General features: G+C 40.6%; 1 protein-coding gene across 1 annotated transcript in view; it reads left to right on the forward strand.

The window, feature by feature from the left end:
- The window catches only part of LOC133985362 (disks large homolog 1-like), a 111712-nt gene that overhangs the window by 28961 nt on the left and 56136 nt on the right, over nt 1-26615 (forward strand). Inside the window, exons 5-6 of the mRNA XM_062424983.1 lie at nt 4550-4882; nt 10109-10231. Of these exons, the coding sequence (XP_062280967.1) occupies nt 4550-4882; nt 10109-10231 (456 nt within the window). The remainder of the gene's footprint in view (nt 1-4549; nt 4883-10108; nt 10232-26615) is intronic.

Consider the following 26615-nt stretch of genomic DNA (forward strand, 5'->3'; position numbering starts at 1 on the left):
CTGGTTCTGTATAGTAAAACATTCATAATCCCATTAGAAAAATCTAATTCCTTTGATAAATGTGTTCATTGATTTTGTGATTGGGTTGAACTTCGTATCATTGAGCCATTTGTATTTGTCAGTCACGGATACTAAATTAATTTGGTCATCAGCTGTTATTCGTTGTTAGTGCTTTTATACTCATCACCAATAAAGTATGAGAGAGAGAGAGAGAGCGTGATGTGAGAGACAGAGAATAAAAAAAGGCAAAGAGAGAGATGAAGGCACGTGTGTGTGTGAAAAGTCCCTTACGGCAGAGGATCCCCTGCTCTTTCATATCTCACCAAGCGTGACTAATGCTTGGCTTTACTCTGACACAAACACACACGCACGCACGCACGCACGCACACACACATATACACAATAACACACACAGAGAGACACAAACACACAAGATACAAACTAACACACAGATATGTACTAGGATGCTGAATCTGCTCCCAATCTAGTCACGTTTCTCTGGCTACGCAAGACTGGCTGACACACTAACACATGACATCCACTGTGTGCACGTGTGTGTGTTTTTGTGCATGTGTGTGCGTGTGTTGAGTAGGCTATCTGCAGGCACAGTCCTGATTAGGTACGGTCGGCTCTTGCTAGTCGAGCAGGCAGAGAAGCGCGGCGCACACACATACACACTCAGTGATATTAAAATAGACATATTTAGTGTCTCTGCTCATTCATCCATTCATTTTTTTCAGAGGTGTTCTTGTGTCACGTGACAATTAAACAAAAAATGTAAGATTACGTGTGTGTGTGTGTGTGTGTGTGTGTGTGCGTGGGCATGCGCGTGCGTGTGAGTGCAGAGGGCAGGATCAGCAGTGTTGAGACAACAGTGTGAGCCAGGGTCTCTTTAGGGTCTTAGTGCTTGGCTGTTCAACCGCTGCTTCCAAGATTATTTTGAGGCATTTCTGACTAATTAGCGAGTCGACAGTGAATGAAAAGATCAGAGCGAGAGGCAGGCAGGGAATGAAACGTGCTGAAGGTCACGAGACGGTTCACATTTTTCAGATGGGTGTTTACTCCCAAATCCCTGTCTAAATGAGGTTAAAGTATGCAGCAGGAGAAGCAGTGGGGAGAGCACACACACACACACACACACACACACACACACACACACACACACACACACACACACACACACACACACACACACACACACACACACACTGCCATGTCTATTTGAATTCACAAGAATGAGCTGATACTGTTCAGCACAGAGGGGCTCTCCTGGGCAAAGCAGCCGCCCACTCCCTGCCCCAAAACACAATTTCTAGAATAGCTTTGCATCTTGATGCTGACCGAGATGACAGCCGGCTGCAGCACAGGGTCACATGTAGTGATAATATTTTAATCTTGTCCTGATAAGACACTGTGCTTGCTGTCAGTGGGTGATTGTTCAAAGACAAAAGTGTAAACACATCATAGAATCGATGCTGAGCAAACTGCTGTTAAGTCTTTTAAATCAAGGATACTCCCTAGTCTAATAATGAATAACACTTGACGAGGGAAATACCAATAACAGCCTTTTTACTCCGTCTGGGCCCGAGCGCAAATTGTTTAATTTTGTCTCTCGGGAAGGGTGTTTAATTAAGACTGTTGGCTGTGTAGTTACTGATACAGAGACACAGAGGGAGCTGTATGACAAATCACACACATACACACTCACACACTTGTTTTCTTGACTTGGTAGGACGTTGTATGGATTCATTACCTGGAGGCTTTTCCATACATTACGGCTACATGCCTAACCCCAACCATTGACTAAACTATAGGATAACATTTGTCATGATTTTATGATTGAAAAAATGCACAATTTCCTTGAGGCGATGTCTTCAGGTATTTGTCGGACCAACACCCAACGATATTATGTTTGCTGTAATGTAAAACAGGAGGTAGGAGTCACCAATTATCGATCAGTTGCTGATTCATTTAATGTTTAATTGGCTATTTGATGAATCAACTAACTGTTTCAGCTCTGATCCAAACCACTAATCCTTAGCATACACACACACAGTCCTCCATCTCTAACCCTGATTCTAACCACTTTACCCAAAACTTAATGGTAAGCCTTTTGGGGATTACACACTAACACACTCATAGAGGTCAGTTCTGTCTCCTGTGGCTAGCTAAGGAGATAAGTCAAAAGGTCAAATGTCATATTAATAGGACTAACTGTGAGACTGTCTGGCTCACTCTAGGGGAGGTGAATCTATCTTGTCTCTAAGCTGCAGGCTGTATTTGTCTGTTACTGGTCATTGTTATAGTATTCTCAGCTCTTTATGTAATGACTCAACCTAGACAAACAATACCAGTTTACAAAATCCGCCTTTCTGACAACCCAGTACCCACTTGCCCAGCACTAATACATATATTGTGTTTTAAAGGTATGTTACTAAAACAATTGTCTTGAATTGAGCTTCAGATTTCTCACTCTGTTACCCCTCTTCATTCCCCTTCATGTAGATTTGTCTCTGATATTGTTGGAAAAAGAAGTTAAAATACATTGCGCTTAAAAAAATGTGCAGATACATGAATTAATTTTTCCTCACTGTTGGTAAAAAAATGTAATCAGGGCAGCATTACATTGTCTTCAAAATGTATTTGCTATTGCAGGTTACATTAGATATCATCTGTGAAGAGTGGCTGTATTGGATATCTCAGGTGTGTAGTTTCAAAGAAGCAGAATAAAGATAAACTGAAAGGAAGCTACACATTATACAATGACATAAATCTTGATTGAGGTCACATGTTGAAGCTGACCACACAAAAAAAGAAAGAAAAAGGTGCACAAACAAAAAGTGATTCAATCATAAAGAAGAGAGTCTCCTGGCCAAACATTGACCTTTACTGTGGTGATTTTCCTGATGTACTCATGCCGTTTGACATGACATTACATTACTCAACATCTATTACATTGTGGGTTAGTGCTTCACTTGTTTTGACATCTCTATGCTTGAATTATGATGTAGAAAGTCTCTCAAATGGTTTATTTCTCCATACTAGTCTTGAGCTACGGTACAATGAGGCATATTCTGCAAATCCTTTTAAAATGCACATTCTTGCTTCCATTTAACCCTTCGACAGAGTCAAGCTGTGAGTCCAATACCTGAATTATACTGAATGCATGACTAGATTAAATGGTGTGTTTTGTCACTGTATAAGCTGCCTGTGTTGTTATCTTGTGTGTTGATACGATCAGAGAATCCACATCTCATTTGTCTAGAAGCTTGAAAATCCTGCTTCCCTTTATCTGTATCTCCTCCTCCTGCTGATTGGTATAGAGGTAATAAGAAAACTCAATGAGGGATGAAGGATTTTACCTGCATTCACCTCATCAGTGTACTTCCTGGAAAGAATGAATGAGTGTCCCTGTGCATTCAGTGCACAGAGGGGCCGATTTCGCAGCTGCTCAGCTGGATAAATTGCACACCATGTAACCACAATGTCAGAGATTCAAACCTGGACCTGTCATACCACCCCCCCCTTAGCTCCACTGCACTGTCCAGTAAAGCAGAAAAAAAGATCAAAACATTTTTTTTTTTTTTTTACAGATGAAGAGAGGCGAGGTAGATTGCGTGGGAATAGGGAATGAGACGGGGGAGAGGAAATAGTGAGACTTAGTGAGAGTCTGAGATGTGGAGGGAAAAGAGGCACGATGGAGGTATAGAGAGAGGGAGACGAGAAAGAGAGAAAGAAGCAGTTATTCCCGCGGGCTCAGTTGCCTCCTGCTTACTGTCCTAATTCAGCTTTGCACTTCGTTTTTCATCAAAACTTCTGTTTCATGTCCAGCGTGTGTGTGTGTGTATTTTTATGTGTGTGTGTGTGGATGTCTGTGCATTCAGGTATACACAATACAGAAAGCTCATGAAACAATTACTACCATGCTGGGTGTACACCTGGATGACTGTATGTACTTACACACACAAACTGTAGAAACATCTCACACACAAACAAACACACACACACACACACACACACACACACACACACACACACACACACACACACACACACACACACAGGTTTACTTAAGTCACTTTTACTGTACTTACGTAGACTTACATGCATTTCCTGCAGACTTGTTCTTACCCGAAACATAACCACTGACCTAAAAAAATCTGCGTTTTTATAAACTGGGGATACAGCTTTTGTCCCCAGTTGGACAAGCCATCCCCAATCAACTGGTCTTAAATCTGGTGTGTGTCTCTGAAAGTGACTTGAGTCATACCACATGCACATGCACACACTCTGCTATATTCTTTTATGCTTATTACACGTTTCTTCCTTCCCAGCTTGACTAAATCTCTTCCTCTTTAAATTAACCTTTCTCTTCTTTGTCTTTTATCCTTGCCTCCTGCCCACCTTCTTATACCTCTTCGTCCCAACCATCTCTGTCCTCTTTTCTTTTCTTCTCTGTCTCTGTTTCTCTCTTGGCCTTCCTTTACCTGCATTTTCTTTTTCATTTCCATCATTTCCTCCTTCTCCTCCTCCTCCCTTCTCGCTGTAGAAGTATCGATATCAAGAAGAGGAAGGGGCGTCACCAGGCGCCCCAAAACTTCACCAACACCCCTGCCATCAGCACCCAATGGGAGTAGCCAGAGAGCTGAGTGATGGAGGGACCCTGGGTAGGGAGGGGAGGGAGCGGGGGACCTGGAGGAGAGAGGGAGGGGGCACCGGGACCATGGAGAGAGAAAGGGAACGATCACTGGGGAGGGACGGATCCCTTGGTCGTCACGGTGACCTGCGGGGCGCAGAGCTGGTTCAGGTGGCGGAGCGGCAGCTGTCTCAGATTCAACATGTTCACGGATATGTCACTCACACACACATCACGCCAGCTCAGGTAACTAACTCTGACTGTCTATCTCTGTGGCTCTTTATCAGTGTGCCAGACAACAAGCTTGCACTAAAGCTGGGATACATACTGACATCCTCTGGTCACCATCACATCTACTAACAAACACTGTCTACCTGTCTGTTGTACAGACACACACACATGGCTCACGCTTCACCGGTATATCATGTTTGACCACTCTGTTTGTCATTTCACGTGTCCAAATAACTCACATGTTATGTTTTACCTTAGTAAAGCTTTGACTTAAAGACCAAATTCATAGTTTTTGAGCTCACATATTCGTGGTGTTCTTACGTAATTGAAAACTTTGGGTTACAACATCAAATGATTATAATTGAAACAAAAGCTCAGTTTTCTTGCTTTGTTTACAAACTATTAATACCAGAGCCAGACCAATATATCACTCAGCAGATAATATATTTTTATAATTATTAAATTCCCAATGAAGTCTACTGTTTCAGTGCACTGATGTCATTTTAACTTAGTTTATGTTTAAACCATAAAATATCATGGCCTTCATAACATATCTTTGTCATAGGTGTTTGATAACTACATTTCATGGATCATTGCCGAATATATTATGTAATATTATCAGCCAATCGATATTGGAATATTATTATTCCCTAATATCAGCATCGGCCCCAAAAATCCCCTATCTGCCAGGCCCTGATTAAAACTGTAAACAACCCTTAAACAGTACCAGAAAAATATAACATATATTTTGCTGCTGTCTAGTGTCAAAGTATGTTCCTTTCACAATCATTTCTCCAAGAAATAATTTTTATATACTAATGTGTATGTTTTTCCAGTTATGTGTTGAGGGAAAAATAGCTGACTGAATTAATTTCAGTCATGTTCTTGTATTATATTGAAGTCAAAAGGATGTGGTCAGGGTGGATGGTGGGAATGGTGGGAATGGTAACAAGTGAATGACTTTGACACACTGGATTGTAGTTTGCACCCTGAGTCCTGTGTGTGGTTTGGTTTAAGCAATACAAGCACACTGTAAAAAGTAAAGTTACTTTTGGCAGTATTTAACCAAGACCATGATCTTTCCCAAGTTTTACCCATGTGCTGTGAGTGGCTAAACATAACCATAAAATGTTTAATCATGCTTTAGTTGGTTCAAGCAAATGCTACTTTGCAAGAGCAAATATGGTGGGAACACAATTTGAAAGTGACAATTTAAATACATTGTCACTTTCAACATTTTCCGTGCAGTATGAACATTTTGTGAGTTGCCAAAAAGCGTCTCCTCATCTTGTTTACTAAAAACAAACACAATCCAGGTGGCATTACGTTTCTCTCCACATATATTTACTCTTGTCAGACAATTTTTTTGTCATTATTTGGACCACAGACTGTTCCTTGTGTTTTGAAACCATTTTGAATGCCACTGTAAAATGGACAAACACATTATACAGTAAAGCTTAAATCCAGCCGGTTTTCTTATCGTCCCACATTTTGGAGATTAGATTTTTTTTAGCCAGCAGCATGTGGTGATATGCTTCATGATATGATTGTGTAGTCATTTATTCAGAACTTGGTCTAGTATCTTTTTGAGGCTGATGACTTCAAACAGTTTTTTGTTTTTTTTTGTCAAGGTAGCCGAGAATTAACCTTTGTAAGTTCAAGTACAACCAGAAGTAGAGGGACCTTTATCCAGTATGGCTCCAGAATTAGATTGGTCTTTTTTGGAGGTATTTGGAAGTCAAGGATACTGGCCTAAATTTACTTCCATGCACAGAGCCTTTCTTTGTACCAGGAGAATACTTTTGCAGAACTGGCATGTAGGGATTCAGTCGAATGCTTGTCCCATTTTTTAGTAATGAGGCCCATTACTACGTATCCCTGTTCTGCACCCAGTCTGTGTCCGTCTGGCTGTCTCTCTCTTTTTATTTTTTTTTATTTTTTATGGTCTCCCTTTCGTTTTCCCTCTGTATCAATCTCACACACACGTAATCCTACAGCATGGCTTGGTAATCTTTTTATTTTGGTTGATTGGGTTGTGTCTGTCTACAGATTAGTGCTTACATCACTGTAGACGTATACAGCTTTGATCACACACACTCATATATTCTCTCGTATGCAAACACTGGTTACCCTGCTGCATGTGTACACTCATTTCTTAATTACACATGCCGTCATCTTATGTTTATGTCTCTTGCTCCTCTTATTGTAGGTTTTACTGGTGTCTTTTTTCCACACAGAGAAAGCGGAGGCAAGCTCAAAGTCCATTAGAATTACATGAGAATATGCATATTTTAAAAAAAAATCCAAATTACTTACACCACCTTGAACTATAAAAGTGAGTGATCAAAGGTTTAATTCACCCAATGGTATTCCCAGTGGATCCTCTATCATTCTCTTTCTGTGCAAATGCTCAGTTTTTTTTCAAGCTATAAACCACAAAAGGCTTTACAGTGATTCTTTAACAGCTGACAGGCAATAAAGGAGAAGATTTAAAATGGCAAAGGATTTTTTTTTCACTTCTTTGATTTTTCTCTCATTTTCCATTCATGTCTCTGTTTCTTTGTCCTCTTCTGTATGTCTTCTTTGTATCACCACCACCACCACTTATATATCACTCTTTTTAAAATCTGCCATTAGCGATTATCAGTTTGTGCATTATTTATTAAATCAAGTCTCATGTTGTCAGTGGTGGTGTGTGTTTCTTGGGTAAATTACGACAGCCCCTCAGCATGCTGCAGGCAGTCCAAGCAGAGGAGTATGTGTGTGCGCGTGTGTTTGTGTGTATCATTGTTGTGTCAGTTCTAAGTCATCGGACTGACTCAGTCACCTCAAGTCCAAGTTTCATCTGCAGGACAAAACTATAGGGATTCATTTTATCAGCGCAGTGCAGGAAATGTTGGTTCATAGCTCCATCTAGTGGCTGCATATCACCTTCTCTCCTCAAAGCATTTCACTGTTAAAATCAAGGTGTAAATTAGTTTATTTTATGTCATTGCAAAATTGTATCATCACATGAATGATTGATTATTTGACTGATCTTTTAAATATTTGTATCCATTTGTTTATAAATCAAGCTTTCCATCAGTGGCCTCTGTTTGATAAGAACCATGAACTATACACCAACAATGAATTTTGTGGGTTTTTTTGGCTTAGAGGTCCACATATCTTTATCCAGCAACAGCCTTCACTACTGCATCATAAACACCATCATCTTTGCGTCACTCTTGTGTGTCTTGCTGTTGGTGTATTTGGGTATTCAAGTTATTTTAAGAACTCCTCCTTTCCAAATGGCGTGCGTGCATGTGTGTGTGTGTGTGTGTGTGTGTGTGTGCGTGTGACCACAGGTGCTCGATCTGGCTTGCTTCTGTATGACAGATGGATTTGCCATCTTGCTCTCCCCATGTATATGTTCCCTTCTCTCTCTCTCTCTGTCTCTCTTTCCCTCTCTCTCCTTTTCAACACACACATGCGCAAACAGACTTTCTCCTTTCTCTCTGTAATTTATGTTAAGTGCACATTTGCGTTACTTCTTCATCATATCATATCCAGTATATAACAAAACTGAGTACACCCCTGATCAGTATCACTAAAATGTAAAGTAATTACCATTCCTTTCCATTTAATACAGTTTTATTTGTTTTAAGGTGACATCTAAATCTGCCATATTTAAGAATGAACTGCAGTAAAAGTCAGGACATGCTTCATTAGTGACACTCAGTTCTTTTAGTTTTAATATTTTGTCTACCCGCCTTCATTTTTGTCTACAGATTTGATCCTCCTGGGATGAATGATCAGTTTAGAACAAATCTGTTTTTTTTCCACAGATTAATCTTTTCAGCTGCTGTATGCTGTGTTTTTTTATTATTATAATGTTTTCACTTTTTTCTTCTTTATAACTCGTATGTGATTTTTGCAGCATGTTTGGGATCATTGTCATATTGGAAAATTCCTCTCCTTCTAATTGTAATGAGACTGGTTCTTGAGACTGGTTGAGACTTGCTTCCATAGTGACAGCTATAAATGTAATCTCTCCTACACCTTTTGCACTCCTACAGCCCTGTATCAGCGCTCTCCCACCTCCAGGTTTCACGATGCAGTCACTGTGGTAGTCCTGGCCAGGCCAACGCCAAACATGCTGGACTCCATCTGATCCAAACAAATGTATTTTGATTTCATTTGACCAAAAAAGGTGCTGCCAATATTCATCTTCATAGTCTTCTTTTCATCTTCTTTGGCAACATTTAATCTTGCAGTTTTGTGCTGATTTGTGAGCAATGGTTTTATAATCATTGTGCCAAGTCAGAAGCTCTCGCCCGTCATTTTCCGAGGATGGCCACTGCGCCTTCTGTTATTGGTAGTCTAGGTACTCCTGTGCCTCCTAACCACTGCTACAGCTGTGTTTTGGCCTCTGTTCAAGAGCCTACTGATGATCTTGTGCCCTCTCCCATCTTTATAGAGTCTCATAATCTGGTTTCTTGTTCAGGCAATTCCTCACCATGTGGATTCAAGTAGCATTAGACACAACACAGACCAGAAAATCAGATAGTTGTGGTGTTCACAGGTTCTTTTATAACTTTATTCAGGTGATTAGTTTTAAATGGAAGCCACAGGTGTAATTATTTTGATCCTGTGATCACGTGTACTTTTTGAGGTTGTTCTTTGAGGCAATTTAGTCCGTGTAACCTGTTTGTTTTTAATTATAAATAAGATCCCTTCTTTTCTAAAAGTACTACAATTACTGTAAGATGATGCAATTGTAAATCATTTATCATTTTGTTGATATTGCACAGGGGTGTACTGTAATATACTGTAAATAATCCATATATACAATATGTCACATCTTGTATTGTGATGCAACACATACGTTTTTAGAATAGTGTAACATAGACTTCTTCACTATCTGTTCTTCTGCTGGTCATAACATGCAATAATCTACATTTTTGACTTACATAAATGTATTGTCACTGATTGTCAGGGACTCATTGCGCAATACTGAAGTTTATCCTGTTATTTGCATAAAAAAGAGCTGTGTACATGTGTGTTTTGTCTGATAAAGCTGCATTGTCTTTGCTTTGTTCTATTTGGTATCTGAAAGAAAGAAACATATTGTAAGTAATGTTGAAGTCATGCTGCCACCTGTGCAATGATCAGCCTGCAGCCTGCCTAACATATTAGTCTGCCGCAGTGTGTGTTTGTGTGTGTATGAGTTGCACCATCCTGAGCTCTGTCTGTACATCGTAGGTAGAATCTCCTGAGGTACCATTTGATGACGAGGCGTGGCCTCACCAAGAGGGAGAGAGGCTGAATGAAGTCCCAGCCCCACCTTTCTCCTCCCTCTATTCGCAAAGCCACGCCTACTACCAGGTAATCCCGCCTCTGAGCACGTCGCATGACTTCTTCGCTACCAAATACAGTCTTTGTTCATTCGTGAGATGCTGTCGGTTTTCAGTTGTTTCTTGTCCCTGAATTTAAAGATATTTGAGCATGTGGTTCCTTTCTTCTTTATTAATTTATTGTGTTTTGTGAGACAATTCTACAGACTACTAGACTGTAATCTGTGGGAATTGTTGCCATTGAATTTAAAAGATGTCATGCCTCAACACCTCAAAGAAACATTCAAGGTGCTCTATGTAGCTTTTTATCAAGATCAATAAATTGTTAAAAAGACAAAAAACCTCACTTAAAATGACACTTTTCTCCTTTGTGCAAATGGAGCTAAACCATCAGAGCTCTCTGAAAGAAAAAAAAAAGTATGTTTTATATTCTTACAGACAAGCATCATATCTGAAGAGGAGACAGCAGGGGGGATGGGACAAGTATGTGATACTTTATGAAACAATATGATTTAATTTAGAGAAACAATACCACATTATATAATTATGTTTATGATAATTATACCCAAGATCTTTATTCATTTTACGAAGATTATGCCGACTTTAAAAAATGCTACATGTTGCACCTTTAAGAGATCAGCTCTGCTGCATGCTCACTCTGTGCTTTTATTTAAATAATTTAACATGAATATTTAATCTCACCAAAATACTGCTTAAATGCTCTTGTATGCACTGGTTTTGGTTCTGTGGATGATGCTAATCCAGAGCATGCCAATATTATTGATATGTTTGTGTGACTTTTTGTGACTTTTGTACCGTACACATGGTCTGACATGGGAGTGATGTGGAGGATAACACAAGGAATAGACATGTGTGTAATCTTCACTTGCTACTCAGTAAAGCCAAAGCCCAAAAAGTAGAGATCATTTATTTTGGGCTCCACCATAAAGCCTTTCACCCACCGTCTTGCTGATGGTCACATAACAGCTGTTAATTTTGTTTCTGAGTCTTCTGTATGGAGACTGTTCATTAGAAAGAGAGTGAATGAGTGTGGAAAGAGAGCTGAGAGGTTCCTATGTCATCTTTTCTCGGGTTAGATGTAGTTGCAGTTTCTAAACTGCAGGAGGCAGCAGAAGCCAAAGAGCTTTTTTGTGCAGCACCACAAAATCTGAGTGAGCAGAATGTATCTAAGTGTTTGATTGCAGGCATTGATGGTTGAATGAATGCACATCATCAGCACAGACAGGAGGGCAATAAAGTGAATAGTACACCTCATTGTTATCAGTATTGACAAACCTGCGAGACAGTTTGACTGGAGAGGAAATGCAGCCTGTGGTACAGCAGTGTAATTGACTATCTTTAAATAACTTTGCTGACAGAATTTATATCTACTGCTGAAGACAACTAAAAAGTAACTTGCCCTTTCTGTATAGCACACAAAGAGTAAGAGACACATAGACCACTCGGAGACCTTAGTGGCTCTTAGTCATTAAGCTAATACAGAGAATTAGGAAGGAAGGAAAAACAGAGAGGACCAGGGAGCGGCAAGAGATGGGATAAAGAGAGAATTACAGGCAGACAGACACAAAGACAGCGGGCAGATTTGTTGCTGGATGTTAATCATCCTGTCAGTCAGCCAAATAACTCCTCCCCAATGAATCCCGCCCCCGTCCTGCTGATGCAGTAATAAAAATCTAAGTAAGACCTTTATGTATGCAGGACTTGGAGTTTAACAGGTGTGAAGTGATTTCTGCCTCAGTGTGGAGGAGCACCGGGCTGAATGTGCAATCAAACCAGTGACTGTACAGCAAATGTGCAAGGAAGAAATAGCATCCAGACGCTTTGATAAACCATTACAGTGAGGTTTGGCTCTGCCTTGACAGACACCCAGTGCGATAAAGTCTTTACAGAACAGCATGGACCAAGCTTGACGTCACTGAGCAGCTTATGTTTATCTATTATTATTTAGAGTGAAATTTCATCAACCGACAAGATAACTGAGCAAGAAATATTAACTTGGTGTTGTCAGTCAGGAGATGTGTGACATGGAACAATGATCAGCATTAATCGATAGCAGTGTAATATACTGTACGCCACTGTGAACATGTCAGTGTGTACTCTGATACTTGACTCGAAAACAAAAGCTGATGCCTATATTAATTATGACATTTTGTGGGTGTTTCTTTTATGTTGTGCCTCCATTACTTTATGTTCTTTGTTGTTTATGCTGAAAGCAAAATGAGTTTGATGTTTAAATAAACTGTGCTTTATAGCCGGGAAGACAAGGAACAACCTCCCAGGGCTATATGTCTCTTTCTATATGCTCCGTGTTTACCATGTGAGCTTGAAATACTGTAGCTGTACAAAATGTACCTCAGCAGAATCTGAAAGGGAACTAATGGAAAGGCTGGGAGGGAGCCAAACTGGTTAGGAACCATAGATGGCAGTATAGATCTGGGTGGCATCTGGCTTACGGTGCTTATAACTATGGCTGTCCACAGTATAAAAGCATAATATTTATTGCAGTTTTACTGAGAGTCGTGGCAGAAGCTAAAGACAAGCTAACATAATGTGACAGCAAAAAAAAATACAAAACTATGTTTCAGTTTTTAATTTGCCACCAATGTTCAAAATGTGCTTGTTTGGAGTCATTTTTAAGGAGTTTCTACAGACAACAGTCCAGATTAGATTACAGCCAATCATACACAGTTGGGTTGTTAGTGGGTTACTGTGCCTACAGGGTCAGACTGCCTATAACCAGCCTCCAAAATAGTTTGTGGGTCACACCGTGGTGGGCCCACAGCCAGGACAGGAGAGGAGCAAATCATTTGTTTAAAAAAAGTGAACACAGTATTTGTATGCTAAGCTATTTATCACTGGCCTGGCCTACCTGTAGCGGATAGAAAGGCAAAGTTGGCTGTCTCAGCAGTCAGACATTAAACATGCATGATGTGTGCTTTTATTTAATTGGTCCTGAAATATTAATAAAGCTGGCATTCACTGGCTGACATTTGACTGGAGAGAGAGAGTGAAGGAGAGAGCGAAAGATAGAGAGAGGGAGAGAGAAGGAAAACGTGAAAGAGAAAGAGGCACATGAAGGTGGGGCTGGTTGTGATACGGCCAGTGTGTCACTGAGTTGATGTGTCAGCTCACATGTCTGTGGATTGTACTTTTTGTTAACGTGGCTAACTGCAGACAGACTGACAGTAGAGGGTGACTGGCAGATGCTAATGTTTTTGTGCCAGTGGTATTTATGCTAGCTGCGATGATAGCTTCTCTGTGTGTTAGCACTGAGAGCAGTAGGCCTATAATGGATGTGTCTATTCTTACTGGCTGTGGGTGGTGCTTGAAGCTCTGGTTGCATCAGTGTAATGCACTGCAACCATATAGTTTTAACTCTGGATATGTATTGTTTCAGATGGAGTTGGTTAAACAAGAGGTTTGAATCCAACATCTGACAATAAATAACTCAATGTATGTTTTATTTGATCATGGGTTCTGTTTCTGGTGTTTAGCCACAGGTAAAACGCTGATATCAGCTCTCAAATTCATTTATATTGCAGTTTTTCAGTCATATATTTATTGCAAATATGGTAAAAATACAGCTTTACATAAATACAGCATTATTTGTCTCGTGTCTTGTAGGTCAGAGCTTTGCAGAACAAAAAATGAATGTTTACTTACTGCTCTCTGTGTTGTACAGTATGTCTTTGCTTATTCTGTCAAGGCATTTTGTAGACTGTTTTTAAAAGGTGCTTTATAAATAAACTTATAATATGAAGTGAAAATGAGAATTTAAAAGGAACTTTGTGAAGTAGGACTATTGAGTATAGTATAATTGTATAATGTACACACACGGGCCTCTTCCGAAGTCGTGATGAGTCAAGCCAGATTCAGGGGGAAGCTCATATAAAAAAAATCCTCAGTCACTCTCACCCACTCTGTTATCACACACGAAGCAGATTTCTTCTCAGAAGGTTAATAAGGAGCATAAAACATCACAGTGACATCTATTCAGATCTTAGGAAAACAACACCAGCCAGTACCAGGTGTATTTCAGGACTCTGCAAAACTGTTGCCATAGATACGGTTCCCAAGGAAACACAGGAAGAAGCTGTGACAGGGGTCCCGCTCCACCTGTGGCTAAATCCTCAGGGAGGATACGATAGCTGTTTCGTTAGCAATGGCTAACTGTGCACCCAAGACTCTTGAGAATACCACAGGAAATGGCTCTGATTAGAGAGCTGAAGAGTACATATAAGGTCAGTCTGAGTTATGTACCTGATGAAGCAAGTTACAAAGCTAGCTTAGGTTTTGCCTTAAAGGACACAAGCTAAATCAAAGCCTCTAGGCCTTTCTGCCATGTTTTGAGGGTGCTGTGAGGATGCTTGCTTCTGCTCTGGTTGGTCGTCTACTTTTCTCCTCTCCTCTCCTCTCCTCTCCTCTCCTCTCCTCTCCTCTCCTATCCCCTCGTCTTCTCTCTTTTCTTTTATCTCAGTCGGTGCCCAGCAACAGCCTGTTGTTTTCCATTCTGGAGTCATGCTCTATGCGTGTATTTCTCTGTGCTTGTGTGTGTGTTCGTCTGTCTATGTGTGTGTGTGTTTGTGTGTGTGTGTTTGTGTGTGTGTGTCTGCGTGAGAGAGAGGGAGCGAGTGAGTGAGAGTGTGTGGGAGAGCTGGGTGCTGCAGTGTCTGGAAACAGCCTCAGGAGATTTCTCTTCTGCGCGCACACGCACACACGCAAATACACACATGTATAAACAACGACCCGATCAACTAGTGCACGCATGTATACACATTAGAAGAAGACCTGCTGGTGCTGTGCTTCTATATGAATTGATGTTACTGGGTGAACATCTTTCTTATTTTACTCTTGCGCCCCTCCACTAACCAAACACACACACACACACACACACACACACACACACACACACACAGAGAGAGAGAGAGACTGATCTCATTATCTATCTAACCACTGGCTAGCATTGAGTGTGTTCTTCTGTGGCACTCAGCTGTTTTCTACCTCGTCTCTTCCTCGACTTGCAACAGGCATCATTGCAAATGTTTGTGCATGCATGCGTGTTTCAGGGTGTGTATGTGTATTTGGAGTAGGGCGGGTTGTGTTTTGTCATTGGCTGGCTGGGGTGTAGGGGCGTGGCTTGTACCAGTAATGATATCTGACAGTGAGGGAGAGAGGCGTCGGGTTGCAGCTCCAATAAAAGACGGGAAAAGACAATTTGCTGAAAGACAGGCAGAGAAAGAGAGAGAGAGGGTGTGTAGGGATAGATAGACAGAGAGACAGAGAGAGAGACTGAATAATGTACTGAGAGAGAAAGAGAGAGAGAGACGAGAAGAGAGAGTGAGACTTGGAGCGACATCAGAGATAAAGGAGGGAGGGGAGGAGAAGCACAAAGAGTTGCAGAAGAGTTGCAGAATGATTCCTCCAACCATCCATCTACTTCAGATGCTCTCCTCCTCGCCTACATCCTTCCACCTCCCTCCCTTCATCTGTCCTGCCACCCATCTATCCCTCCCTTCTTCCTTCCATATTTAATGGGAGAACACATAGTGACTGAGGGGGAGATTGACTGGTCATCTCCTTGGACTATCACTCAGAGAGGAGGAGGAGGGAGGGAGGGAGGAAGAGATGAGAAAGAGAGAGAAAGAGTGAACTCTCTTAAATAATCAATTCTCGCATCCTGCCGTTGCCTGGCCCACGCCCCTCACTCTGTCCTCTCTGTGAAGGAGAGGAAGGAGTTTGAGAGAAGAGGATTTTTTGGGGGATTTTCCAGAGATGTGGATGTTGGAGATTTCTCCTGGCTAGAGAGAAGATGGGATGATGGACAAATGGATAGACAACAAGACAGATGGGCAGCTGGACTGATGGGCAGATGGATGTACAAAGACCCTGACAGATGGACTGATGCTCCAACTCTGAGAGGTCTCTGTCTACCTGCCCCGCACTTTCTACCTCCTCCTCCAGCTCCTCATCATCATCATCATCTATCCATCTGCCAGCTGCTCTCTCTATCCTGAGGGAGCTGAAGTAGAGAAAAGGGAAAGAGATCATTACAAATAGGAATTGAGGAAGAGAAGCTGAAAATATCAGTAATAGCAACCTAATCTTCAGCGGCAACTGGTGAAAGAAGACAGGGAAGAGTTGAACTGTTTATTTGACAACAACACCTTCAGATCTAGAGAGACTGAAAGAGAGAACGAAGTAACAGAAGAGAGAAACTGGAAGATGAAGCAGTGGAGAAGCGCTCCAACATGAACTCTATCTTGTCTGTCTAAAGGAAGAACAGACATCAGAGACGATGAACTATATTTTCGGCAACAACACTTTGTACCCCCGCAGCGTGCGGGTAGGCGGGGCATCCGGGGGTCAAGGGGGGGGCCTGGGAGTCAAACAGAAGATGGCACCCAAGCGTGGCTCCTCTGAGGAGCTGGCACCTCCCCACACTTCCTCCCCTTCCAACTCCTCTCCCGCCTCCTCCTCCCCCTCTACGTCCTCCTCTCGCTGGCAGCAGCTCCTTACGTTCTTCTCCAGGAGGAGCGCCTTCACCGACTGTATCACTGCTAGCCAGGTATCACACACACGTCACAGGCTGCGTGTTTGTTTGTGTGTGTGTGTGTGTGTGTGCAGTATGCTTGAGGAGTGGTAGGGGATCACGGTGGGAAGCATGTAATTTAAGCTGGGTTTTTGTGTGTGTGTGTGTGTGTGTGTGTGTGTGTGTGTGTGTGTGTGTGTGTGTGTGTGTGTGTGTGTGTGTGAACATGTGTGTGTGTACATGGGGCCGGTCATTACATTAGGAAAACACTCTCTAGTTTCAGTTTCTTAGCCAAAACAGTGAAGCAGGAGGGATTTTAATGGAAGCTGACGCAGCTCTCTGTTTGTGGTTGAGATTTTTGATAATGTTGTCATGGAAATGAGAACTGGTTTAGTGTATGAGACCCAGAGAGCTGGTGTGTTGCCATGGCAAAGCCATCATTTAGCTGAGCAGTCCAATGGCACTAGCTGCTTAACCCACATTGAAATCAAAATTTCACCATGAGATGGGAAGGTGTGTTATTCACCTGATGAGAGAAGAGTCACTGTCACCAGGGTCCTTTATTACATTATAAAGATACATGATAATAAATAATTTACAGCTCCTTTTAAATAGAATCTGAAACTCAGGTTGCTTTACTGACTTAAGAAGATATATAGTTCTGTGTTAATGGATTACAGTGCAGCCCTGGAGCCTGTTCACGTAGCAAATGTTGCTGCACCACAGCTTGTGTGCACTTCCTCACCTTTAACTACATGTTGAGGCTACTGCGCCTATTTACAGTAGATATCAAGTGGAAACCATAAGAATTGTGACTGGTCAGCATGGACTGTGTCTAATCTTAAAAGTAAAGACAGCCTTAAGGATGTTTAAGAAGGGCTCAGTAGTCTTCTCCTTTTCTATAACACACAATGAACAAGGCCCTAACACTGCAGACCTTCTGCTCACCACAATGGTCACACTCTGTAATAGTGAAGTTGACCTCAGTTATATAACTATGTCACCTGTAACCTTTCATCACTTTACTGTATGTCACAAAGCAGTTAGATGAACGTACACATGATCAATGTGAGGAGTATTATTTTTCACTATGCGACCTGATCATGAGGGATACATCTGTCTAGCGCTGTGGCAGGTGAAATGTGATGCCGGGCTATGATGCCAATCAAAACTTATAGGTCTACGGTAGGTATAGGTTTACTATAGGTAACTATGATGGGACTGCTGTTAACCCCTTGTGTCTAGTATAAACCCAGATAACTTTTAAGTTTAGTTAGCTGTTCTTTACTTCACCACTTTACACATGCTTGGACAAAAATGCTTAAGTGCAGTGATGGCATTATTACAAATATTATTCCATAATAATGCAACGTGAAGCTTTATTTAAATGAGAATGTGTCCATAGCCTACCTGGGTGGTAAAATAAAAGCTAAAACACCAATTACACCAATTTTCAGGAAGCAAAGTGTTCACTTGTAAAGAACATTGTTGACAATGTTAGCCAACTAGAGTCATCACACCAGCAGCTTGCATAAATAGGTTAACTAACAACCAAAGCAATCGAATGGTCCCATCCCATGAAAGAGCCAATCAGGAAGGAATGCTACACAGATTATGAGGATTTTTACATGGAGCCCCTGATGTTCATAGATGCTGCAGCTACTGTCTGCAGTTAACAGTTTTAAGTTCTTAAGCCTCTTACGAGACACCTATCCACTTCCACTCTCCACTTCCATAATGTTATAAAAATTGATTCTGTGACCATGATTATTTGCATTACCCAAATTCCAATAATTCTTCATAGTGCCCTTTATCTTTTCAGATTCTTAAATAAAAAAATCTGACATAATCAGTAGCACCTTTTCGTCCCAAAAAACAAGCACTCAGCATTGCACAGAGAAAACATAAATCCCTTTAATGTGGGCATGTTTCATGTTATAAGTTTTACTCAGTTTTTAATGTGCATTTAAAATGTGCGTCTTCTGCTCTTGGAAGAATGTTTGGGGTCTTGCATATTAATATTAGATGATGTCTATATATTTATGATGCTGTGCCTTGCACTTTACACCTCTGTGAAAAGGAACCGTTTTCTCAGAGGACAAGCTGCCCTGAAGTCTTGGCCCATTAGGAAACTGCTGCTGTGAGCTGATGTGACTGGCTATTATTGAATCCCACCCCAACTCCAGCGGCTGATACAGGATTCCTGCTAACAATGTATTCGTCCTGCTTCAGCTCAATTTCTGCTCAAGGCTCTGGTCAGCAAAATTCAAGAATAATTCGGTCACACATTTGTGTGCTTTTGCTGAGAGTTTGCATTTGTGATTTCATTTGCGTCAAGCCCCAAGAAACAGCGCTGGGCTGTGAGAAGATTTTGGCATAGTGGCCACAGTCTGTATTGTAACAGCCAGCATTATGTGATGCACACACTGGCCTCAAAACACATTTTCCCTGTATGCATTAGATGGAAAAGAAGCAGCTGATAAATGGTGAATGCATTTTTCTGAGCATCACAGCCCAAAAGGACTCATTTTATTATCAGACTATGATTTATCTGTTGCAATAACATTTTGAAAGTCTAGATGAGATAATAAAATGATTAAATCATTTTATTCCATTCATGTGTGCGGGGAGCCAAACAGGAAGTCAGCCAGCTTGGCCAGAGGAAGTCTCAAATGGACACTTTCAACGAGGCCTGCTGTAGAAGGACTCTAATGCGCATGCATGAGGGTCCCAATAATAAGAAAACGAGATCCTGCAGAGACCTTTTTGGTGTATGGACCCATGAGCAACTTTCCAAGGAATGAATCAGATACAATCTTTGAACACAATATCCAGTTAATTTTTATAACATACATGACTCAGATTCTAAAAAGTGCAGCCCATTTTCAGTGTAATTTTCGCACTCACCTTCACAAAGATTTTAGAACAGACAGACTTGTAACAACATTGAGTCCTCAATTACAAAAACACTGTTAAAGATAAAAGGTTCAGGGTAATACGTAGTAACATAAAGCTTTATTAATTGACGTTGTAGTTGGTTGCAGCAGATCTGTTTTGGAGAGGATAATCGTCACGCTGCTTTCAAAGACTCAGCTTTTTTGATAATACTTCGTCACGACTACTTACTTGTTTGAATTACATCATTATGATGTATTTCCTTTTTTAATCTATTGATGACGAATGCAATAATGTCTGTATTGCATCCAAGCCCACTTTATTGATCTGAATCTCCTGAATGGATGGGGCGCCACTCACAATGTTTCGACTCCGCAGCACTTTTAAAGTTGTCTGCAGATTTACAGCTCAGCCCATGGAAAAAGTTAACCCCCCCCCCTTTCAGTAATCATATTGGCCTGTGTTTTCCCAAGGTGTTGCCATTTTCCTGTCAAGGGCACTTACTGCATGACTGATAGGCCATTATACCTAAATACACACACTTACTATACACACACACAAAGTACTTTATCTCTCTGGACAGCATTTTATTGCAATATCTCTTACTTGCTGGCAATGATGACATTGACACTTTGTGCTATTAGCCCACCAGTCAATCTGTCTGTTTCGATGGCTCCATTGTTGATTTTAGATTATCGGACATGTTAAGTAGCATCATAGTTTGATTATCTCCATTTAGAGCACAACATATTATGCAAAGTGATTTTGTACCATTTTCTGTGTCTGCTGAAAGCTAAATGCAGAATTAATGTTGCCTGAGGAACTGTGCAGCTTAGCAAAGTGTTTGTCATGTCTTATTCATGTGTTTTAGAGCTCATACTGTATCCTCGCCGGAGTTTAGTAATCTCAGTAATCACAGTTAAATGGTTAACCCACCTCCTCTCCATTGTTTTTGTTGTGGGCTCAAACAGCGGCCCTCGCTCCCTCTCCCCCAAACCTCCCGCCCTGTTTGTGTATAATTGATGAGCGGTAAAGCAGAGGTATGAAAGTCATCCTGGCTCTTCTGAAAGAGCTCTAAAAGCCTTAAAGAGGTGTTTAGTGGTCACAGGAAATGGGTGCAAAGAGGGATGGACAGATGGAGGGATAGATGCAGGGACACTGAAGGAGAGAATTAGGGATTGATTATGACTATGAGAGAAATCTGATAGCCTATTAGCCCTAAGTGGGCAATGAGGAATATATCAAGCATATTACTCCTATTACTCTATAGATAGTAATGCATCAGTCAACATAAAGAGCACAAATCAAGTCAGCTGATATACTCATATTACTTGTCAGTTGATCGGTCATTTTATCAGGATAATAAATAAATAAGTAAACAATATAAATCCACCACATGTTCCTGTCAGAATAAACACTAAATAGAATTTCAGTTTTCATTTTGGCTTTACCACTTCACTATTTCCATAGAAAGCAAAGTAAAAATGTTGTAACATACAGAGGAAGGTTTGTTAAAAGCCCTTACGATTCACCGTTGTACCTCGGAACACATTCTGACATAATCACATGTGAAAAGGTGCAAAACTGTGAGTAACAAATTTGCAGTTTTTGCCAGAAAGAGGTCGGGAAATGGAATTTATACATTGGTCATTTTTAAAATGGAGAACGTGTGGGAGCCGTGTCATTAACACTCTCAACCCATACTGCGAAGTGGGTTTGTACAGCGAAGTTCAACCTACTCTCCCCGACATACACCCCGCTTCTGTAGAGAGTGGCTCATTATCCTTCTGCTGCCCAAGGAAACTTTCCACTCTCCACGCGCCTCGTGGGATACCTCTGTGAATGTGTAGGCTTCTCTCTGTCCTGCTTTTTAGATCTGTTCTGGGGGCTTTTAACACGGTGGTATCACTGCAGTGCGATAGGTAACAAACAGCATATTTAGGTGCGTTTGTCAGGAGTTAAATACTGTACCAACCTTTACCTCTACACTATAAAACTTCATAACAGTTTATGGCTCATTATGTTTATATATCGTGTTTGTTCTTGCGTGGGCAGCATGTAATAAGCTGAAGAAAGAGTTGTATTTTTGTGAATCTTCACACCATAACTGCAAATGTTCACCTCCCACTATCTTTTCTGCGCACTCACAAACTATACATCATTGCCACACAGAAATGGAGCAGTGCTTCAGAGCAGGAGTGAGGAGTGAAGGGAAGGAGTATATGCTATGACTGTGTAAACAAACAAATTTGGGACAAAGAATAAAACAAAGCTTGTTTTTCTGAAGTCTTGAACAGCTCTGAGAGCTTCAGAAGGATGGTACAAGAGGTCAAATGTGTAAATAAGGAAGCTTTTTAAAAAATCATATCTTGATCCCTTTCTGTACACCACAGAACTGCACAGTGTTGGTGCTTATTCTTGTTTATTTTGTCTCTGCTGCTTTTGCCTCACATCATATGGGAATAAATATTGGAGCAACGTGAAGGTTAAAAGCAATGACTTGGAAACATTAACGTGTTCAGACTTCTTGGAGAGCCTCAAGGCACTGTGACTGATGTGTACAGCTGTCTTAGGTTGATCCTGATCAGCTGTTACATGTGAACATACTTGTTGTATGCTGCTTGTTATCATGAAGTGAACATTTGTTGTATAACAATGTTCATTTATGTCCTTTGGAATTAATTAATCATTCCCTAAAACTGAACAAGAGGTCTTGACACTACATTGCTGATAGTGTGGTGGTGATGTCACAGAGGGTGTGGCTAATGCAAATGTTTACAACCTGGACCACCGTTGCCCATGGTAACTGCTGAGCTCCACCTCTGATGCTGGCCAACATTGCAGGCAGCATCAGCTGTTGTCATGGTGATGCTGCTATGCTGATCACTGAGCAGAGCGTGGCATGTGTGTGAGTGTGTGTGAGTTAGAGAGAAAGAAAAAGAGAAGATGAGTGTGTAAAATCTTAGAGGCTTAACATACTCACTTGTTCGTGCGGTCACTCTCACACACACAAACACACACACACACACACACACACACACACACACACACAAACAAACACACACACAAACACCAACATACACACATATATGCACACACGCATTGTGTTGTAGCAGTGAGTAGTGCATTAGATGTGTGGTGCTCCAGAATGTGTTAGGTGTTGCGTCACCTTCTGTGTGTGGGATGAAGCTTGCATATCAGCTCTCTCTCCCACACACACACACACGCACATACACACACATGTCAATACACACACTCTCTCCTCCCTCTCCGTCAGTCTCCCACCTCCAGCCTGTTCTCTGTCTATGCTGATATAATCAACGCAGCTGACCACGAGCAATCACTTAATATGACCAATGACTAATGAGGCTGAACACAACATAATGACAGCTCCATTTATTCTACTGTAATTAGTATGGAATGGTTTGACACTACTGAAGGCTTGACCTACTCACTGTTGCCACATGTTAACTTCATAACTGCATATAAAGGATGATGTGATGGTGATGTGGTTGACATATTATTGCTGCCTCAGAGTCACATTTTTACCTTACAGCAATAATGTCTGCTTCTGTGGTATTGCCAGGCGGAGTGATATTAGTACTGTTGCAATTAATGACAGGACCATTAGTGTATAATTTTAATTGGGGGAGCTATCGTTGTATAGAGGATACAAAACAACAGCAAACTTTATTCTGTGCAATTGATGCTGTCGAGCTTGACCTGTATTCACTGGATCTCCTTGTGGGTGTTTTGTTTCTTAATTAAAATTACAGTTTAATAAAATTTAAATATGTTGTATCTTGTTACACAGGTGAACATATCACACTACCAGTGGTTTAAGGAGTAGGGAGTTTGCCACGGGAAAGGTTAAGAGTGTAAGAGACCAACCAGGAAAAGTTTTACCATGACATGATGGATCTTTAATGTGGCTGTAAAACAAAAAATTGTTCTGGGCTAAATTTCTTGAGTGAGCACTGGAGGTTTTGATAAAATATATTATGTCTGTGGAGCAGGCTTTAATGAGGAAGACTCTAGTTACAAATTAAAGGACTGATAACTTTGGATTAGTGGTTGTATGGTGGAATTATTTCCTTGTGTCACTTAGAGCAAAAACAATTAATGAAATGAAACAGCAGCTACTTCGAAATTGTTATTTTTTATAGTAAATTTTTCACGCTAAAATAAAAAAAATCAAATCAAATTTGTGGATTTGATGCTCTCCTTTGTTATATATAATAGGTTTTAAATTGTCGTTCTTACAAAAGAACATAATTTGAATAAGTCAGCTTGAAAATTGTAATTGGTATGTTAATCTATTTTCTGATGACTAGACAAAACGATAAATTAACAATGAATGAAAGATATCTTTTGGAGCCTTTAATCTACAGCTGATAGTGGAGAAGTAGAAAGGAAACAAAGGGGGGAGGGTATGTGACCTGCAACAAGGGTCCCCAGGGGGAGTCAAGCTAGGGATGTTACAATGATGTCTATAGCTGTTTTGTTTTGTCAAATCAATGATCCATAATCCAAAAATATTCAGTTTGAGAAGCTGCAATGATGAAAAATGATGAAAAGCTTTTGAAGCTCTAATGAAAATAATTGCTTTTGCCCTGTTGTTATCATCGTGAGTCATTTTGTACTGCTTGTGTTTCCTTGGATGTGGGATTGTGGATGACCTAATGTAGTATAGTAATACAATACAGAGGTTGTGAACTTACATTGCAGTTGTGGTTGCAGCTCCTTAAATGTCCTTAAATCTAAATCATCTGCCTTAAAAACAGTCGAGGAGGAATTGATCTCAAGGCTGACAGAAACACTAGACACTTAGATAGAGACAGAAAAAAACAGACTTGTAAACTCATCTGTAACAATATATCCTCAACAGAGAATACCATTTCCGCAGTATTACTTCACACTGAGTCTTTGGCTCACAGTTGGAGAGAGGATCAGCCAGTCTAGCCACCAGAGTACAAGATAAGGTTTCACCAGAGACGGCAGGAGACAGGGGGTGACACATATAGACTGGGGAAGAGAGAGTATTGTGGTCTGAACACAACAGTGAATGAGCCATTTAGTTACTGTTGAACCAAGCGCTCTGACTAGAGGAAGTGATCTTTCCCAACCACTCCACGAGTAAGATTACTTCCTGAGTTCAACAATCGGTGTGAGAGGAGGAAGTTCACCTGAGATCTGATCCATAGCGAGTAGAAGGCTCAGTTTCATTCCTCTTGACCCCTCTAGTAAGTCTCAGATCCCATGACAGCATATAATAGCCCTTCTTTTAGTATTTGGAATAGTGCAGTTCACGTCCTACTACAACAAACAAATGCTACAGAGATTGTTTCTTTGTTTTGAACTTGTGCTTTACATTATCATAAAACTACACTTCTGACTCATCACCTCAAATTATGAAGAGGGCTGCGACTCAGGGTACATCATATTCGTCATGAGCTTTGGAGCAGGAATGGGCCTCATACGTGTTTGGGGAGAACCATTACATAACAAATATATTATTTATAAGTCGTCTTTTATATAATAGGCATTATGAGAAACTTGCACACCAAAAAGCTTTATGACAGGTGCATACTATGAAAAAATATTGACTTAAAAAACCAAAGAATCCCACACACTATTTCAATCACTTGAATTCGCATTTCGGCCCTCGAACCTCATCAAAAGTCAGCAGACCAAAGTGTTCTTAATAAAATGAGTACTAATGAACAACATTGTGCGTCATAATGGGCATTGAAAACATCACTTAGACCCTGTATCTCTTTCATGTTTGCCCACACAGACGCCAAGAGCACGTCCTCTAAAACGTCAATGGCACTCAACGGTTATCGTTATTCTGCGTTAATATGGAAATTGAATGCACTTAAGCATCCATTTGCAATCAAAATCAGACTTTCAGTATTGTAGGCAAACATTCTTCAATTTAATGACTGATTCTGCTGTGTAGTTTGAGTTAGGGGTAGTATTAATGGGTCCATGATGTAGTTGGATGTACATTGTGTTGTCACAACTTTTTATGTGAGTAACCCAGAACAGGTTATATCCCTCAACTGAGACACTGTGGATTCAGGGCAGTCCTCAGAAGAACTGACACATCAACACATTCAGTTTATTGCTCTGTTAAAACATGCCCTAATTCTCAATTTTAACCAAATTACTCTTCAGTCCTACACAGCATTAAACATATTTTAGTCTTTGTTTTGAGCTAAAAGGGTCTCAATGAACTGTCTCATGAGTCTCCCCCACCTCAATAAAACAGTGGGCAGCTGCTTCCAGTATACAAGTTCAGGCAAGCTGAGTGTAGACGGTTTGTCCCACATGGTGGAGACACAACCTGAGTCAGTATTGGACTTAGCGCCCCAAAATATGATGATATATAATGGTGCTTAGTCTCATAACATGAAGGCACATCAGTGCTGTTTTCTGTGTGTTTTGTTTCAGATAAGCTGAAATCTTAACATGTTAAATAGTTTTTTACCTCTCAATTTTCCAAAAACATACCATGTAGATTAGCATAGCACAGCTTTAATTTAAACATTGATTATTCAATTAAACATTATTTTCAGTCATATTTGTCAACAAAAAGATGACTTGTACATGTTGTTTTGTATTTTGGTGCTGCCTTTCACACAATACCATAATCTCCCACCTCCAAACAACTCCCTGTTCTAATTATGACAGAGTAAATGAATACTGATCTCTTCTGCCATGTTGTATGTGGCTGCTGGTGTGATATTTGATAATGAAGATCTCAGGCTGTAGCCTCACATGTCTTATCACCCACTGGATCCATGTAGACCTCAGCTCTGCTGTGCTGATATGCAGTCTTTTCTTCATATCCTTTACTTTCATATGATATTGATGTCTCATCTGCATAATTCACTTATTGTTTTTGTAAGAATGCTATTGAGTTCAGTCAGTAGGATAGTGGAGAAAAAATTAAACCAAATAATTT

This window comes from Scomber scombrus, chromosome 8 (genome assembly GCF_963691925.1).
Source record: "Scomber scombrus chromosome 8, fScoSco1.1, whole genome shotgun sequence".
In the NCBI taxonomy this organism is placed as follows: domain Eukaryota; kingdom Metazoa; phylum Chordata; class Actinopteri; order Scombriformes; family Scombridae; genus Scomber; species Scomber scombrus.